The following is an 18,100-nucleotide window of genomic DNA, read 5'->3' on the forward strand; positions in this document are numbered from 1 at the left end:
AGCAATGGAAAGGATTTAAGATGGAGATATTTCAGCTAACGAAAAGATAGACTTCTCCAAGGTTAGGAAATCAAAGCCAGACATCCATGTCTGCCCAGAAAGCTACAGAATAAAGAAGGAGCTGAAAAAAGGTGCATGTGACAGATGGCAACTTCTGAACCAAATTCAGAAGGGAAATAGAAAAAGAAAAATTAAATGCAAAGAGATAGAATGTAACAAACTGGCAGCAAACAGTAAAAGGAAATCCAAAAATATCCTGCAGACATGTAAACAAAAATATGTTATACAAGAAAAATGTGGCTGATAAGAGATTGAAGGAAATTCTCCTGTGGGAGGAGAGATCATAGCTGAGGTGTGAAATCAATAATTCCTGTCAGTTTTTACCAAGGTAGAAAATGCAGCTGGAATTGGAGCAAAGCACGATCGAGTAAAGGAAAATAATAGCCGCACGTAGTTTGAGTAAATTACTTGGTCCAGATGGAATACATCCAAAGAAGCAGAGACAAGAAATTACTGAGGCCTTGGCCATTACATTTGAAACACATGCAGGTTCAGAGGTAGTGACTGAGAACTGTAAAAGTGCAAACATTACACCCTTATTTACACAAAAAAAATGCAAAGATAATCCAGATTTTATCTTGATGGTGGGGAAAGTTCTAGAAACAAAAAGGAGGGATAAAATGGAAGTCGAGAACAACTGACTGATTAGTTAATCTATCAAATGGACAGCAACCTATGCTCTTTCAAATAAAGAAACTGCATTCAAAAATGTTCTAGTTCCTGGTGGCTCTCACGGTAAAGGCGTGACTAAATTTGAACTAATCTGTACAGATAAAGACCAATTAAACAAGAGTCAATCGCCCTTTCATATGTGGAAGTGTTACATAACTCAATAGCAGAGAGGCCTGAATCCATATCTGGCCACCAGCAGAAATCATTTCTTTCTTTAAACATTACACTTGCCCTTAAAACCCTGAATTCCAGGTAATGCAACTCTAGTTCTTTCCATGTGAAGCAGAGATTTTATTTCTGGTAAATCTACATTCTATTTCTTCTAAAGCCATTCTTCCTAAAAAAAGATACATTGATCACAATGGTTAAGGCACAGTCTAACATCAACTGGCAAGTAAACAATGTCTTCTCCAAGGCCACCTGTGCAGCTTTAACTACGTTTGCTTCACACAAGAGGAGCTAGGTAGATTGGTTGGGTTGAGGGGTGTCGCAACAACCTTGCACTCAACGTCAGCAAAACCAAAGGGCTGATTGTAGACTTTGGGAAGGGGAAGACACAAGAACACACAGCAATCATCATTGAGGGGTCAGCTGTAGAAAGAGCGTGCTGCTTTAAGTTCCTGGGTGTCAAATCTTGGAGGATCTAGCTTGAGACCCACACATCAAAGCAATCACAATCAGCAGACATACTTCATTAGATGTACATCTCTCAAGAGTCTTTCAAATTTCCATAGTTGTATGGTGGAGACTGGTTGTATCACAGTTTGCTATGGAGCTTCCAATGCACAGGATTGCAAGAGGCTACACTCAACCAGCTCCAGCACGGGGACAACCCTCCTCACCATCAAGGGCATCTCCAAGAGACAGCGCCTCGAGAAAGTGGCATCCATCATTAAGGAACCTCACCATCCAGGACAGGACTCATCTTGTTACTACCATCAAGAAGGGGATACACGAGCCTGATTCTGATTTCCCACGGCATCATAGTGGTAATCATTTAGCACTGTCATTTCCTTTTTCTCTGTTATCTTGCTTGGTACTTCGGTGAATTCTAAACACTACTTCAAAACTGGAAACACAGATCAAAGTTGCTGGTGAACGCAGCAGGCCAGGCAGCATCTCTAGGAAGAGGTACAGTCGACGTTTTGGGCCAAGACCCCTCGTCAGGACTAACTGAAGGAAGAGCTAGTAAGAGATTTGAAAGTGGGAGAGGGAGGGGGAGATCCAACATGATAAGAGAAGACAGGAGGGGGAGGGATGGAGCCAAGAGCTGGACAGGTGATTGGCAAAAGGGATACAAGAGGATTATGGGACAGGAGGCCCAGGGAGAAGGAAAAGGGGGAGGGGGGGAAAAAACCCAGAGGATAGGCAAGGGGTATAGTGAGAGGGACAGAGGGAGAAAAAGGAGAGAGAGAGAGAGAGAAAGAATGTGTGTATATAAATAAATAACGGATGGGGTCTGAGGGGGAGGTGGGGCATTAGCGGAAGTTAGAGAAGTCAATGTTCATGCCATCAAGTTGGAGGCTACCCAGACGGAATATAAGGTGTTGTTCCTCCAAGCTGAGTAGCCTCCAACCTGATGGCATGAACATTGACTTCTCTAACTTCCGCTAATGCCCCACCTCCCCCTTGTACCCCATCCGTTATTTATTTATATACACACATTCTTTCTCTCTCTCTCCTTTTTCTCCCTCTGTCCCTCTGACTATACCCCTTGCCCATCCTCTGGGTTCCCCCCCCCCTTTTCCTTCTCCCCGGACCTCCTGTCCCATGATCCTCTCGTATCCCTTTTGCCAATCACCTGTCCAGCTCTTGGCTCCATCCCTCCCCCTCCTGTCTTCTCCTATCATTTTGGATCTCCCCGTCCCCTCCCCCTCTCAAATCTCTTACTAGCTCTTCCTTCAGTTAGTCCTGACAAAGGGTCTCAGCCCGAAACGTCGACTGTACCTCTTCCTAGAGATGCTGCCTGGCCTGCTGCATTCACCAGCAACTTTGATGTGCGTTGGTTGAATTTCCAGCATCTGCAGAATTCCTCGTGTTTACATTCAAAGCTGGAATGTCAGCATGGGTATCCACTTCATCTCCAGTAAATAAGCCAACAGTTTCACCATTTATTCCTGTTTATAATTTTGTTCTTGGTTATCAAGAAGCCTAAATTGCTCATAGGTTCCACTATATAAAGTATTATCAATATTGACTTAGTATTTATATAACCTGTATATTTTCTTCCACTCTCTCTTTTTGTCACTCCTATATTTTTTTTAATGTCACGTTGCTCCTTTTCCCAGTCATCGGGATCCAAACTAGTTGTCACATTTTATTTTAGTTTTACTTTGTCCCTTTCTCCTTCATCCACAGCTGCTTAACAATGTGAGCCACCCATCAGAGCTATCTGTTCTTAAACTTTACTTCCCTCCAATCTTGGGAGTTCTGATGAGGCTGATGAAGCTGAAGTGAGAACTGCAGATGCTTCCACAGGTGAGATAGGTATGAGGGGGAATTGATAAGTTCGTGGCCTAAGGTAGAAGGAGTCAATTTTACAAAACCTAGCACATTTATATTTCAACATAGTCCACTCTTACATTTACACACTTAGTCCAGTGGTCGTGGAGCATACGGATCCCTCTTTGTAGAAGTCGGCATCGTGGACCTCCAGAAAGTGGTTCACTGCAGGGGTGATTGATAAGTTTGTGGCCCAAGGTAGAACGAGATGAGTTATACAGCATTTGATAAATGCACGTACAGTTCAACTTTTGAGTGATGATGCAGAAAGTTTGAAGGTAATAACTCATCTCCTTCTACCGTAGGCCACAAACTTATCAATCACCCCTGCTGTGGACCAATTTCTGGACGTCCAAGATGCCAACTTCTACAAAGAAGGGATCCGTATGCTCCACGACCGCTGGACTAAGTGTGTATGTGTAAATATAGGAGGGGACTATGTTGAAAAATAATTTTTCTAAAATTGACTCCTTCTACCTTAAGCCCCGAAATTATCAATCACCCCTTGTATGGGTTCAACGAACAGGTGGGTAGATTGGGAAATGGTCTGCTCATTTGGACATTTATGCCTGGTCCATGAGAACTCCCAAACCATGGCCCTGAGGTTCTCAACACAATCCTGAACATCGCTTCTCCAGTTTGGAGCTGGTAGAAGTACACCCTACGTCTGTATCATGTTAAACTCAGATTCTCCCACAAAATGGTGGAAGAACTCAGCAGGTCAGAGGGCATCAATGGAGGGAAACGAACAGTCAACATTTTGGGCCAAGACCAATTACAATGCCACCTGACTGCTGGGTTCCTCCATGATTTTGTGCATCACTCAAGATTTACAGCATCTTCCAATCCCTTATTTCCAAACTCACAGAGTCTGTTTCTTTCATTATTCCCTCAACCTGCCCCCTCCCATTTAATTGGATGGCCTCAGTCTCATTACAAGGAAGTCAGCTTTATAGAAATCTCAAATACCAGGCATTGTTTGCTCTTCTTCCTCTTTAATACAAGCATGATGAATAATTTAAATATCAGGTAAAGACTGACATGTGAACAGATGTTTATCTAAATCTATCTCATTAAATGTGCCCTTGTTCATTAGATCACAAGACATAGGAGCAGAATTAGGCCATTCAGCTCATTGCACCCAGATCCCATTCAACCCAATACACCTACCCTGTCACCATATCCCTTGATTCCCCAACCAATCAGGAACCTATCAACTTCCACTTGGCCTCCACTGCAGTCTGTGGCAGAGCATTCCGCAGATTTACCACTTTTTGGCTAAAAAAATTTCTCCTTACTTCTGTTTTAAATATGGCCCCTCAGTTTTGAAGCTGTATCCTCTAGTTCTGGATACCCCCACCAGAGGGAACATCCCCTCCACAACCATATTGTCTAGTCCTTTCAACATTCGGTAGGTTTCAATGAGACCCCCCCGCCCGCATTATTCTAAATTCCAGTGAGTACAGGCCCAAAGCTGCCAAACGCTCCTCATATGCACCCCTTAACTCCTGGAATCATCCTCGTGAACCTCCTCTGGACTCTCTCCAATGACAATGCATCTTTTCTGAGATATGGGGCCAAAAACTATTGCCAGTACACCAAGTGCGGCCTGACTGGTGTTTTATAAAGCTTCAGCATTATCTTCTTGCTTTTATATTCCACTCCCCTTGAAATAAATCCCAACATTGCACTTGCCTTCTTTACCACAGACTTAACCTATGAATTAACCTTCTGGGAGGACTCCTAAGTCCCTTTGCACCTCTGATGTTTGAACCTTCTCCCCATTTAGATAATAGTCTGCACTATTGCTCTTTTTACCAAAATGCATTATCATACATTTCCCAACATTGTATTCCATCTACCACTTTTTGGCCCGTTTTTCCAATTTGTCTAAGTCCTGGTGCAATCGCATTGCTTCCTCAACACTACCTACCCCTCCGCCTATCTTTGTATCATCTGCAAAGTTTGCTACAAAGCCATCAATTCCATTATCTAAATTATTGACAAACAATGTGAAAAGCTGTGGTCCCAATACTGACCCCTGAGGAACACCAGTAGTCACCCCCAGCCAAGCAGAAATGGCCCTCTTTACTCCCACTCACAGCCTTCTGCCTGTCAGCCATTCCTCTATCCATGCCAGTATCTTTTCTGTAACACCATAGAATTTTATCTTGTTAAGCAGCCTCATGTGAGGCTCTCTATCAAATGCCTTCTGAAAATCTAAATGACATCCACTGCCTCTCCTTTGTCTACCCTGCTTGTTACTTCCTCGAAGAATTCTAACAGATTTGTCAGGCAAGATTTCGCTTTACAGAAACCATGCTGACTTTGACTTATTTTATCATTTTAGTACCCCAAAATCTTGTCCTTAATAACGGACTCAAACACTTTTCCAACCACTGAAGTTAGGCTAACTGGCCTATAATTTCCTCTCTTTTGTCTTCCTCCCTTCTCAAAGGGTGGAGTGACATTTGTAATTTTCCAGTCCTCTGGGACCATGCCAGAATCAAGTAATTCTTGAAATATCAGAACCAATGCATCTGTTATCTCTTCAGTAACCTCATTCAGAACTCTGGGATGTAGTCCACCTGGTCCAGGTGACTTATCCACCCTAAGATCTTTCAGTTTGCCTAGCATGTTTTCTTTTGTAATAGCAATGGCACTCACTCCTGCTGTCTGACACTCACGGACTTCTAGCACACTACTAGTGTCTTCCACAGTGAAGACAGAAGCCAAAGTACCCATTAAGTTCTTCTGACATTTTTTATGTCCCCATTACTACCTCACCAGCTTCATTTTACAGTGGTCCAATATCAACTCTCACCTCCCTTTTATTTTTCATATAACTGAAAAAACTTTTAGTATCCTCCTTTGTATTATCGGCTAGTTTGCCCTCATATTTCATCATTTCCCTTCTTAAAGCTTTTTTAGTTACCTTTTGTTGGATTTTAAAATCTTCCCAATCATTCAACTTCCCACTCACTTTTGTTGCCTTATATGTCCTTTCCTTGGCTTTTATGCAGTCATTAACTTCCCTTGTCAGCCATGATTGCGTAGCCCTGCCACTTAAGAATTACTTCTTCTGTGGGACATATCTATCCTGCGCCTTGTGAACTATTCCTAGAAACTTCATCCTCCTCTGTTCTGTCGTCATCCCCGCCAGTAACATCCTCCAATCTACCTAGGCAAGCTCCTCTCTCATGCCTCTGTAATTCCCTTTATTCCATTGCAATACTGATACATCTGACTTGTGCTTCTCCCTCTGAAATTGCAGTACAAATTCAATCATATTATGATCACTGCCTCCTAAGGGTTCATTTACATTAAGTTCCCTAAAAGATCTCGGTTATTACACAACACCTAACCTAAGATAGCCTTTCCCTGAGTAGGTTCAAGCACAAGCTGCTCTAAAAAGCCATCTCTTGCGATTTGACACCAACCTGATTTTCCTAATCCCCTTGCATACTGAAGTCCCCCATTACAATTGTGACATTACCCTTATTTCATGCATTTCCCAGCTATATTCGCAATCTCAACCTCATGTCTTGACTACAACTTGGACGCCTATATATGATTCTCACAATGGTTTTTTCACCCTTGCAGTTTTTTCAATCCACACAGAAAGATTTGACATTCTCTGACCCCATGTCACCACTTTCTTAAGATGTAATTCCATCTCTTACCAACAGAGCCACACCACCGCCTACACATTCCTGCCTGTCTTTTTGATACAAAATATATCCTTTGATGTTAAACTCCCAACTATGACCTTTCTGGAGGAAAAATTTCTATCTTGAAAACTTTCAATCTATTCACAATCTTAAAGATAATTAACTCAATTGATATACAAGTTAAAAATTGCTCTATTACTCACCCTTTCCTGCATGTTTAATCAAATCATGCATCAAAGCATTATACCACTTGACAAAAACCATCACCAAAACATATAATGCCTTCTCCATCCACCATGTACTCTTCTTATTTCTTTATAGTATCCATTAAACTATTATATAGAAAATGTAATGGCATCCTCCTGAAAATGTACCAGTGCTTGAAGAGGAGGCACACTTGAGGTCATCCACCTGACTAGCAAAATAAAATTCAAAATATGATTTAAATTATTTCCTTAATCACAAGTAAAGGTCAACTTTGAATAAAATCCATCTATTTGTCATCTGTAATGACTTTGCCTTGTCCCAAACACTGCATGGAATGCTTTTCTACACACAAAGTGAATATCTGGCATGGATTATCTGCTTTTCTCAGCCCAGAATTTAACTCATTGCTCTTGGGACGATACAGCAGAGACAGGCCCTTCGATCCACAATGTTGTGCCAGACAAATTAAATTAGTAATCAAATGGCCAACTCAACGAATCCCTTCTTCCCACACAATGCCCATAGCTTTCCATTCCCTCACACTCATGTGCCTATCTAAACATCCCTAAAAATCCCTAATGAGCACTGGCGTTCCCACTCCTGAGCACTGGTGCTCCCATGCTAGGCTGCAATGCAACCAGTTAGGACACCTGTCACTTTGCATTACAGAACTCTCTCAAAAAATTTTGTGGCATGCTTAATCTACACAAACTTCTAAGGAAGTAGAGGCATTGCCGTATTTTTTTTTAAGATGACAGTTACATGCTGGTCACAGGACATTTCCTCTGATAGGTTGACAGAAAGGAATTTAAAGCCGCTGACCCTAAGCACACAGCCCTGCCTGAAGAGTGACCTGGATCCAATGAAATGGCATCTGCTGTTGATCAGTTGTGTTAGTAAGCAAATTGGAGCAGATCCAGGTCACTCTTTAGGCATGGCTGTGCGCCCAGCCCTCTGCTCTACTCACTTTTGGTGACACTATTGCTGTTGGCCGGATCAAAGGTGGTGACTAAACAGCATATATAAGGGAGACTGAAAATCTGACCGAACAACCACCTCTCACTCTAGGTCGGCAAAATCATGGAGCTGGTTATTGACTACAAGAGTAAGAAGCCAGAGGTCCACGAGCCAGTCGTCATTCGGGGAACAGAGGTGGAGAAGGTCTGTAGTTTTAAGTTCCTTGGCATCAACATGTCAGACAATCTGTCCTGAGACAAGCTCATAAGTCATCATAAAGAAGGAACAACAATGCCTCTACTTTCTCAGAAGTTTGCATAGGTTTGGAATAGCTCTAAAAACTTTGTCAGTCGTTGTCTGTTTGTGCAACACACACAAAATGCTGGAGGAACTCAGCAGGCCAGGCAGCACCTATGGAAAAGAATACAGCCGACGCTTCGGGCCGAGACCCTTTATCAATGGGTATAAAGTTTGATCACCAGATAACGTGGCATCTGGAAAAAACTGCCAAGGAAGTCTGATACATAGAACCATACAGCACAGGAACAGGCCCTTTGGCCCATAGTGTTGTGCCAAACTAATTAACCTTAGTAAACAAATGCCTAAATAAATTAATTCCTTCTGCCTGCACAATGTCCATATCCTCCTACTTCCTGTCCATTCCTCTGTCCATCCAAGAACCTCAGACACCTCTATCATATTTGCCTTCCAACGCTTCAGGCAACTCATCCCAGGCCCTCACTACTTTCTGTGTGAAATAAAAAGACTTGCCCTACACATTTTCTTAACTGAACCCCCTCTCAAATGCATGTCCTCTGGTATTAGACATTTCAACCCTGGGATAAAGATACAGTCTACTCTATACCTCTCATAAATTTCTATCGGATTTCCCTTCATCCTCTCTGCTCCAGAGAAAAACAACCCGTTTGACCAACATCTCCAATAGAACTTTCCCTCTAATCCAGTCAGCATCCCAGTAGATGTACACATACATATCTCTATAATACACACACACACATATGCGCTACTTTATTAGATACACCTGCATAACTGCACATTAATACATCTAATCTTTTCATGTGGCAGCAACTCAGTTGATAAAAGCATGCAGACACGGTCAAGAAGTTCACCTGTTGTTCAGAACAAACATCACAATGGGGAAGGAATATGATCTAAATGACTTTGACCGTGGAATGACTGTTGGTGTCAGGTGCGGTGGTTTCAGTATCTCAGAAACTGATCTCCTGGGATTTTCATGTACAACAGTCTCTACAGCTTACAGAGAATGGTTCAAGAAACAAAAAAGAAACATCGGGTGAGCAGCAGTTCTGTGGGAGAAAGCGCCTTGTTAATGAGAGAGGTCAGAGTAGAATGGCCAGAATGGTTCGAGGTGACAGTAACTCAAGTAACCAAGTGTTAAGTAGTGGTGCGCAAAAGACCATCTCTGAAAGCATGGTACTTCTAACCTTGAAGTAGATGGGCTGCAGCAGCAGAAGACCATGAATATACACTCAGTGGCAACTTTGTTAAGTACAGAAGGTATATATTGCAAAGGTCTCACTACGAATCCAGTAGAACTCCACTGGCCAGAGACCACCAGCCAGAATAAGCCTGAGAAAGGACACCACCACAGGAAATTCAGGTCAATCTTTTAGCAATGAAAAATAATAAAATATGCTATGAGTTACAAAGCTGCAAATTAAATTTTAAATACTTTTAGGCTGGATGGTTGGAAGGGAACAAAAACGTCACTTTCAGCTATAGTATTTCCTCACCCTCAAGGTTTTAGTGTACTTTGGTTCCTTTAACTCCCAAACAAAACAAAAATTTTAGTAAACACAAATCTTAAATGTCAGAACCCCACTGACAACTATCAACTGTCCTTCAGAGTCAGGTTTCTCTTCTGATCTTAGCTCATTTTAAGGACTTGCTCGTGAATTATAATCATTTTGTGCAAATATTACAGGGAACTCTGCACACTGAACAAAAAGAATATTTGGGAGAAGTGGGTAGAAAGACGTCCTAGCAATTTGTTTCTGATTAGCTCATGATCAGAATGTGACCTTACACAAAAAAAAATGTTGGACATAGTTTCTCATAATGTATTGGATTAAAGCCCTTCCCACCTCTGGCAGTGAGAGGCTAAACTGAAAAGTAGTTTGCTTCCAAACACAAAATAGCCATACCACTCCTCTTAGACATGTGCTACGTGCAGACACAATTTCACTGGTTGATTGAACTACAGACATTTGGATATAATAAACAACATCACTCCAGGGGCAGGGATGAGGTTATCCACCCACACAATTTAGCGAACAGCTTAAAATTTTACATAAGAACACAAGAAATAGGAGCCGGAGTCAGCCATCTGGCTCGTCAAGCCTGCTCTGCCATTCAATAAGATCATGGCTGATCCGGCCATGGACTCATAATTTTAGTCCATTCTATAATGCTTACACCAGACTGGGTTGGTTTGGTAGATTTCCTCTTCCGAATTATATCAGCGAACCAGATGGGAATTTAAAGACAATCATAACTACTAACTACAAGCACTGTTTAATTCTGCAGCTGTCTAATGGAATTTGAACTTGGGTGTCCAGGGAGACTGCCTAGCTATTCTGTTAAAAGCTCAGTAGTTGAAGTGTTTCACCACCACCAAAACCCTGTGGCAGGTTCCCTTCCCTAAAATGAATAAATATGAATTTACTCCTTTTAATTCATATGTCATCAAAGGAGGGAGGAGAAGATGGCGGCGCGACGCAAGCGTGCGCGACCGTTCCGAATGAATATCGATATGTGTAACTAGGGGGCCGTGCACAATCTGGATTTGATGGGGACAGCCGTGAGAAATGCAGAGGAACAGAAGTTTCTCCAGATGAAATGCCCGCTTCGCTGCCACTGCTACTGTGCGATCGAGAATCTCCGGAGACGAAGGCCCCAAATCCTCAGCTTTGCCTATCACCTGTTGCCGGGGTCAAAGCGCTCGGCAGAGATGGTGCTCGGTGTTCAGTGTCGAAGAGGTGGTTGGAGGCTCGGAGTTTTCGGGCGGATTCGGAGTCGGACTGTGGTCGGATGCTTCCGGGATGCCTCATTGGCAAGTTGGTGGTGCTGGAGGTTTACCATCTGCGTGAGATGATGGGACTTTTGAGAGACTTTGAGACTTTTACTGTGTCATGGTCCGTTCTATCAAATTACGGTATTGCTTTGCACTGTTGTAACTATATGTTATAATTATGTAGTTTTTTTAGTTTTTAAGTCGGTTTGTCATGTGTTTTCTTGATATCATTCTGGAAAAACATTTTTATCATTTCTTAATACATGCATTACTAAATGACAATAAAAGGGGACTGCGTGTCCTCATAATCATAATAATCTGAGGAAATAAAACCAATCTGATGTGGAAACTCAGTCCCCAGTTTTAACACTGACAATATTCAATGTAGGATCCAACAAGAGGGTGATTCCTTTAATACCTAAACATCAGAACTGTATCAGCCATAGCCCATAACCTCCCAGTCATAAGAATGTGGATTAAATTTCAGATCCAACATTTTACTGCAGTACTGAGGACAACAGCACAGCCAGAGGAGCTGCCTTCTGGAGAAGTCATTATACCAAAGTCATCGACTTTCACAGGTGGGTGTAAAAATTTTCACCCTAAAATTTGTTTTTTTACAGAAGAGCAAGGAAGTTATTGCTGGTAAGAATGCTGGAGATATTCAAGTAGCATCCAAAGAAAGGTCAGTGATTTGAAACATGAGCCATTATTCCCCCCACAGATGCCAGCTGACTTAATATTTCTAAACCTTGCTGTTTTTATTTCAGGCTCTCCAAGTTCTGCACATTTTGCCTTTGCAGCTAGCTCTGGAAACCTGGCCAATGTTTATCAACATCACTTCAACACACTGTTCAGCCAACTGCTGTTGACAAAAATTTGCTGGCCATCTCATCTGCTCCATTTCACCATAAAAGCTTCAAAAGTACTTCAGTTATCTGCAAAGCACTGCTACCCGTAGAATGGAAGCTCAAAGTTTTAAGTTTTGAAATTATTAATAGCACTATTTGAATTAGCATCCTCTATATTTTTAGTTCAGACTTTGGCAATATCAAACTAATAAATACCACAATGGTTGATGTGTCACAGTGACCAAAGCTTCGAAACAAATCTCATCCTGTTACTTACCAGGCTGAATACCTCCGCACCTACAATAACCTGCCCATTGTGGATCTGAAACCTCGAGAGGGGGAATGCTCACTACAAGAAGGGAATTAGGAAAGCCAGGGAGGGGCCTTGAAGAGTCCTTGGTGAGTCATCAGGAGCAAGAGGATAACTAAGGAGAGGGTAGGACCACTCAAGAATAAAGAGGAGAATATTCGGCTGGATGTGGAGGATGTGAGTACAGTCCTTAACGACTACAATACATCAGTCATTACCAAGGAGAAGGACATGGAGGACAGGGAGATCAGTGCATTTTGAAAGAAAGGAGGAGGTAGTGTGGGGTCTCTGAAAGAGCATTGAGGTGGATTAGTCCGCTGAACCTGATGGGATATACCCCAGGTTATTGAGAGCGACAAGTGAAGAGATAGCTGGGGCCTTAACCAATATGTTTGTGTCCTCTCTAGTCACAGGCAAGATCTCAGAGGACTGGCAATTTCTATTGGTCAAGAAGGAACCAGGGATAACCCTGGAAACTATAGACTGGCAGGTCTCACATCAGTGGCAGGGAAGTTACTGGAGAGAATTCTTAGGGATAGGATTACGAATATTCAGAAAACCACGGCCTAATTAGGGTGAGCCAGCATGGCTTTCAATAGGGCAAGTGATGGCTTACTAACTTTATTGAGTTTTTTTTTTGATGAAGTGATGAGGGTGATTGATGAAGACAGGGCTGTGGATGTTGTCTACATGGATTTTAGTAAGGCTTTTGCAAGGGCCTTCACGAAGGCTCATCCACAAGATTATGATGCACAGAATCAATGGTGAAGTGGCCATTTGGAATCAGAACTGGCTTGCCCATAGGACCGAGGGTGGTGGTTGAAGGGATTTACTCTAGCCAGAGGTCTGTGATTAGTGGTGTTCAGCAAGGATCTGTACTCAGACCACTGCTGTTTGTGATGCATATAATGGCTTGGATGAAAATGTAGATGGATGGATTAATATGTTTGCAGATGATACAAAGATTGGCGGTGTTGTGGATGGTGTAGATGACTGGCAAAGAATATAGTGGCATATAGCTCGGTTACAGATATTGGCAGAGAAATGGCAGATAGAGTTTAACATGGCGAAATATGAAGTGTTGCACTATGGTAGATCAAATGAAGAGAGACGGTACACCGTTAAGGGCAAGACTCTTTACAGTGTTGATGAGTAGAGGGATATTGAGGTCCAGACTCACAGCTCCCTGAAAGTGGCTGCAGGGGTTGATAGGATGGTTAAGAAGGCATAGGGCATGCTTGCCTTTATGGATCAAGGCACTGAGTTCTGCTTTATATTGCTGCTTTATAAAACTCTAGTTAGGCCACATCTGCAGTATTGCATACAGTGGTCACTGCATTACAGGAAGGACATTGAGGCTTTGGAGAGGGTGCAGAGGTCTTCCAGGATGCTGCCAGGATTAGAGAGCTTGTGCTATAACAAGATGCTGGACAAACTTGGGTTGTTTTCTCTGGAGCAGCAGAAGCTGAGGAAAGATATGACAGGGGGTTGTAAGGTTATGAGAGGTATCAACAGGGTAGACAGACAGCACCTTTCTCCCCATGGTTGAAATGTCTAATACACAGGGCATGGATTCGAGATAAGAGGGGGTAATTTTAAAGGAGATGTGAGAGGCAAGTATTTTATGCAGAGTAGTGGGTACCTGAAATACACTGCCAGGGTTGGGGGGGGGGGAGCGGTGTTAGAGGCAGATACATTAGGGACTTTTAACAGACGTTTGGAGGCACATGAATGTGAGTGAAATAGTGAAATGGAGGAACATGGACATTATGTAGGCAGAAGAGATTAGTTTAGTTCGCTGTTTGATTACTGATTTATTTGGCTGGGTACAACATTGTGGGCCGAAGGGTCGGTTCCTGTACTGTACTGATCTATGCTCTATGTAACAGGTGGATGACGCTCCGGACACAGTTTACGGACGGTGGTATGTTACTATCGGCAGCACCATCCCAGTTCCCAATAACCCATTCACGTCACCCAGCCCTGAATCTGCAAGAACCGCACTCGCTCCATCCTGGCTCTGCAAAGATCCCTTGGCGGGGCGGTGGGGAGGGAGATGAGCAACCAGGGGAACCCGTATCTTCAGCTCTTCGCATAATCACTTAGTACAGTATCGGAATAACGAGCCCGGGAGAAATTGGCTCCGCGAACCAGCTACCAACCGTTTCTGAGCACAGACCGCCTCACCCACCCAACACCATTGCTCAACGCTGGCTCCACAAAATTGTATATCAAAACCAAGATATCATTTCGATTCAAGTAATTTGCCAATGCTTTTTTTAAAAAACAATGTCGTGCGACCGGTTATCACGGTTAACAAGAGGACAATTCGACTCGTCTCGCCCGGTGATTATTCAGCCCGTTCACACTGGACAGCCCCGGACTCCCGGGCTGAAATCTAAACGTGAATGGGAGGATCAGCAGACGGCACCCCGAAACACGGCGCCCACTGTGGAAACATCACGGGACGCTGGCCCAACGCCACCAGCCCTGCCCCGTTACAAAAGTCAAACCTGACATCCAGTTGCTGCTGTCTGCCTGCCAGTGACTTGGGCTGGGCGAATCCGACGAGTGCCAACTTCTGCTGCTGAGGACTAGAGTGTGCGTGCAGGCACTCGCTCGGCAGGAGTTCAACGGAGCAGGGTTACACGCCAACGGAGCCTGGCCGTGAATGAACCATTGTTTCTAACTGCTGTCCGTAACAGTGGGGAATCTTTTCACAACCCCGCCGTTGATGGTGGAGTTGGCTGGTGCTCTTTGTTGACAACACAGATGTACATATCTTCCGGACACTCAAGTTCAGAGCACTAGATAAACGGCTTGCCTGGAGAAAGGGGAACAGAAATCTACATCCAGCCCAGCATCACTTTCCAAGGCATGCTTTTTAGGACGAGCGAGAAATAGCTATGCATATCCCCAGCACCTTGGAAGATGCTGACTACACAGAAAGGAATCAGAATAGGTGTTTCCCCGTCCCTACGTGACCAAACACAGCTTACCTCTTGCAACATGGAAGGCATCTCACTTCAACATGCAGCGCTGCAGCCGGCCGCAAACTGCTTTAAATCCCAGTTCTTTTAAGATGACCCTCGGATACCGGGAAGGCCCAAGAGATCCGTTTCACGGATGATTCGACAGTCATGTTGTCGGTCAAAAGTCAATGGGGTTGGGGGGAGAACGGGAGCTCACTTCAGCTGCTGCTGGGGGAATGTCTCAGCCTCCTCGGACAGGGTGGTTAGAAAACCCCTCCCCCTCACTCTCCACTATATCCTTTCCTCCTTCCCTGTCGCTGTCGGAACGTCCTCTCGTCTCTCTGTCGCTGGACAGACGGAGCGAAAGAAAAACGCCGAAAACTGGGGTGCAGGTCGCCGGGGAAATAGTTTGTTTGGAAGAGATTAAGAGCACAAGCTTCCCACAAGTATTAGCATCTCGCAGCCTTACAGCTGTCTGCGAGCCTGTGGCAGGAAATACCACAGGACAGCCAGAACTGGGAGCAATCGAAACGAATTGGCAAAACGTGGTGAGGATTTTAACTTCACGGATTGGGTCAGCGCTGTGAGGAAGCACGCAGCTGTTATTTATAGTCAATCACTCATGTCGGTTGCATAAGTCAGGGCATATAAATGAAAATTAACAAATTGAGTGAAAAGCAAAATAATATTGCAACTAATCCAGAGGGTAGGAAGTACGCTTTCATTTTACTGAGGTATTATTACAATTCCAAACGCGGCAGTGAGGATCTTTGATTACAAATCCACAGCTTGGTAACGCACATCTGGATTGAGGAGGCTGTACCCAAGAATCTATAATCATAACCATCTTCTCAAAAGGAGGACAAATCCAACAGTGGTAAATTCGGAGGGACGCCCATGCCGTTTAACGCGGGGAAGTTTTTGCCGGGTTCCTCGCCAACCTCCTCTTCCCAGTGGAGGAAGAGCTGCTCCCCAAATCGTGGGGATTCTGTGCATCCAGAGTCACAAATAAAAAAAAATGTTCTCTGCGCGACAGCTCCAACAAAAATGCTGGAAGTATCAGCAAGTACTCTCTACTGCACAAGAGCCTGCAGATGCCAGAATCAAGAATTAACTCCAAAATGTTGGATGAATTTTGTGGGTCAAGCAGCATCTGTGGAGGCTGAAGATAAATGTTCCAAAGTCACCACTATTTTAGAACATTATCAAGGTCTTTCATTCCATCAAATGGGAAGAACTTTAGAATGTCCTTCTCAAATTAAGTTGCCAACAGATATTTGCTTTCATCCTTCACTCGCTCCACAACAGCATGCCAGGCTATGATATTAACCAGTGGGTCAGGAACAGACCCACTCTCAGCGAGAACATTGTCAAACAAGGCCGCAACATTCCCACAATACTTTTTTCACTTTTTGTGCAGGCAAAATGTTCACAGTGGAAGCAAGTCCTCCTCAATCCTGAGGGACTGCTGAGGAAAAAATGGTCAAAGAAGAGGTGCATGTAGACGAAGAAGAATAGGACCTTGAACCATCTTGCCAGCACCATGTCTGACACTGGCACTATGAAGGATGATCAGGTTAAAAAGTCCTATGTCCAAGGGAGATATACCAGGTCCTGGTGAGCTGCCCTCTTACATGAGGGAGAGGGAATCAACTGCTGGGCCTCACTGCAGTAGGTCTGTGTATCCACCGATGACACAAATGAAGACTAGAACTGGGATACTTATATTGCCAAGACTTTGCAATCTGTCAGGCCAAATGCAGTAGAGTGAAGGTATTCTATTCTCACAGGAGGGCGTGTGCAGCCAGGGAACCACAGCACATCTCTACCAGTGATAGGTGGCAGTCCTGTCATTGACACCTACTGGTTCAGGTGACTGCTGTGGTGGAGGCACAGATGCTGCCCATTCAGTCACCATGAGGGTTTTGGCTCCTCCCATTTCCTCACGTGTCCCGGGACCATGCAGGTCGGTAGGTTAACTGGCCACTGTAAGTTACCTTCCTGGTGCAGATCGTGGCAGGGCAATCAGGATGGAGTTGATGGGCTGGTGTGAGAGGTTACAGGCCAAGGGGATTGTTTTGAGATCTAGCATTTGCTCAAAGAGCTGAATGGCCTCTGTGTGTTGTAAGGACATATTAGAAATGAAATGAAGCTTGCAAGGAACGGTGAGGTGTCCCCTTGGAGACCCCCACTATCCTCACTGAGCAGGAATGTGGCATGTGAGTGGAGGCTATGCTCACTGAACAGAACTCTGTAACATATGAGCACTTCGCAGTTCTCTGGGAAATGAGGCGTGCTGCCCATGGGTAGTTAGCTGTTCCGTACATCAGCAGCTTCGGGTGGGGAATATGGCTCATGGGGATTCACCTATCTTCCGCATCCCTACCGTCCCCATTTCATACCCCTGAGCGGATAGTGCTGGGACTGGACGCCAAAGTCAAAGGATCTATGAGTTGCCACATCTCTGGCTTGGGGGATTGAAACAATGTTGGAATGCTTTATGTGCCAGCAGATCATTGGATCATTGTTTTCCCAATCCCCTTACAAATCAGCAGGTTTAGTGCGCTGATGTGCAGCTGCTGTCCTGGACTGCTTCTTGACTGACCAGGGTCACAGGCTGAAGCTGGGCCTTCTCCGCTTCCTTTGGATCATCGAGGCACCCCAGTCAATTTGTGTGTGTCAGTAAGAACCTCTCCAGAAATCAGACTGCAGCTGGAAAACTAAGACATTGAAACCCAACTATATGATTGTGAAATAGGAAAAGCAATGGGATACTAAATTTCAGATGTAAATGCTATGAATTTTGTATTATTTTATTGTTTGATGTTATAAACTACTCTGAT

At 43.9% G+C, this 18,100-nt stretch overlaps 1 protein-coding gene across 1 annotated transcript in view; it reads right to left on the minus strand.

The window, feature by feature from the left end:
* LOC134353771 (oxysterol-binding protein-related protein 5-like) overlaps positions 1–15,780 on the minus strand; it is a 139,604-nt gene extending 123,824 nt beyond the window's left edge. Inside the window, exon 1 of the mRNA XM_063062126.1 lies at positions 15,285–15,780. Within this exon, the coding sequence (XP_062918196.1) occupies positions 15,285–15,305 (21 nt within the window). The 5' untranslated portion in view covers positions 15,306–15,780. The remainder of the gene's footprint in view (positions 1–15,284) is intronic.
* Positions 15,781–18,100: the final 2,320 nt, after the last annotated feature.

This window comes from Mobula hypostoma, chromosome 11 (assembly GCF_963921235.1).
Source record: "Mobula hypostoma chromosome 11, sMobHyp1.1, whole genome shotgun sequence".
NCBI classification, from domain to species: Eukaryota; Metazoa; Chordata; class Chondrichthyes; order Myliobatiformes; family Myliobatidae; genus Mobula; species Mobula hypostoma.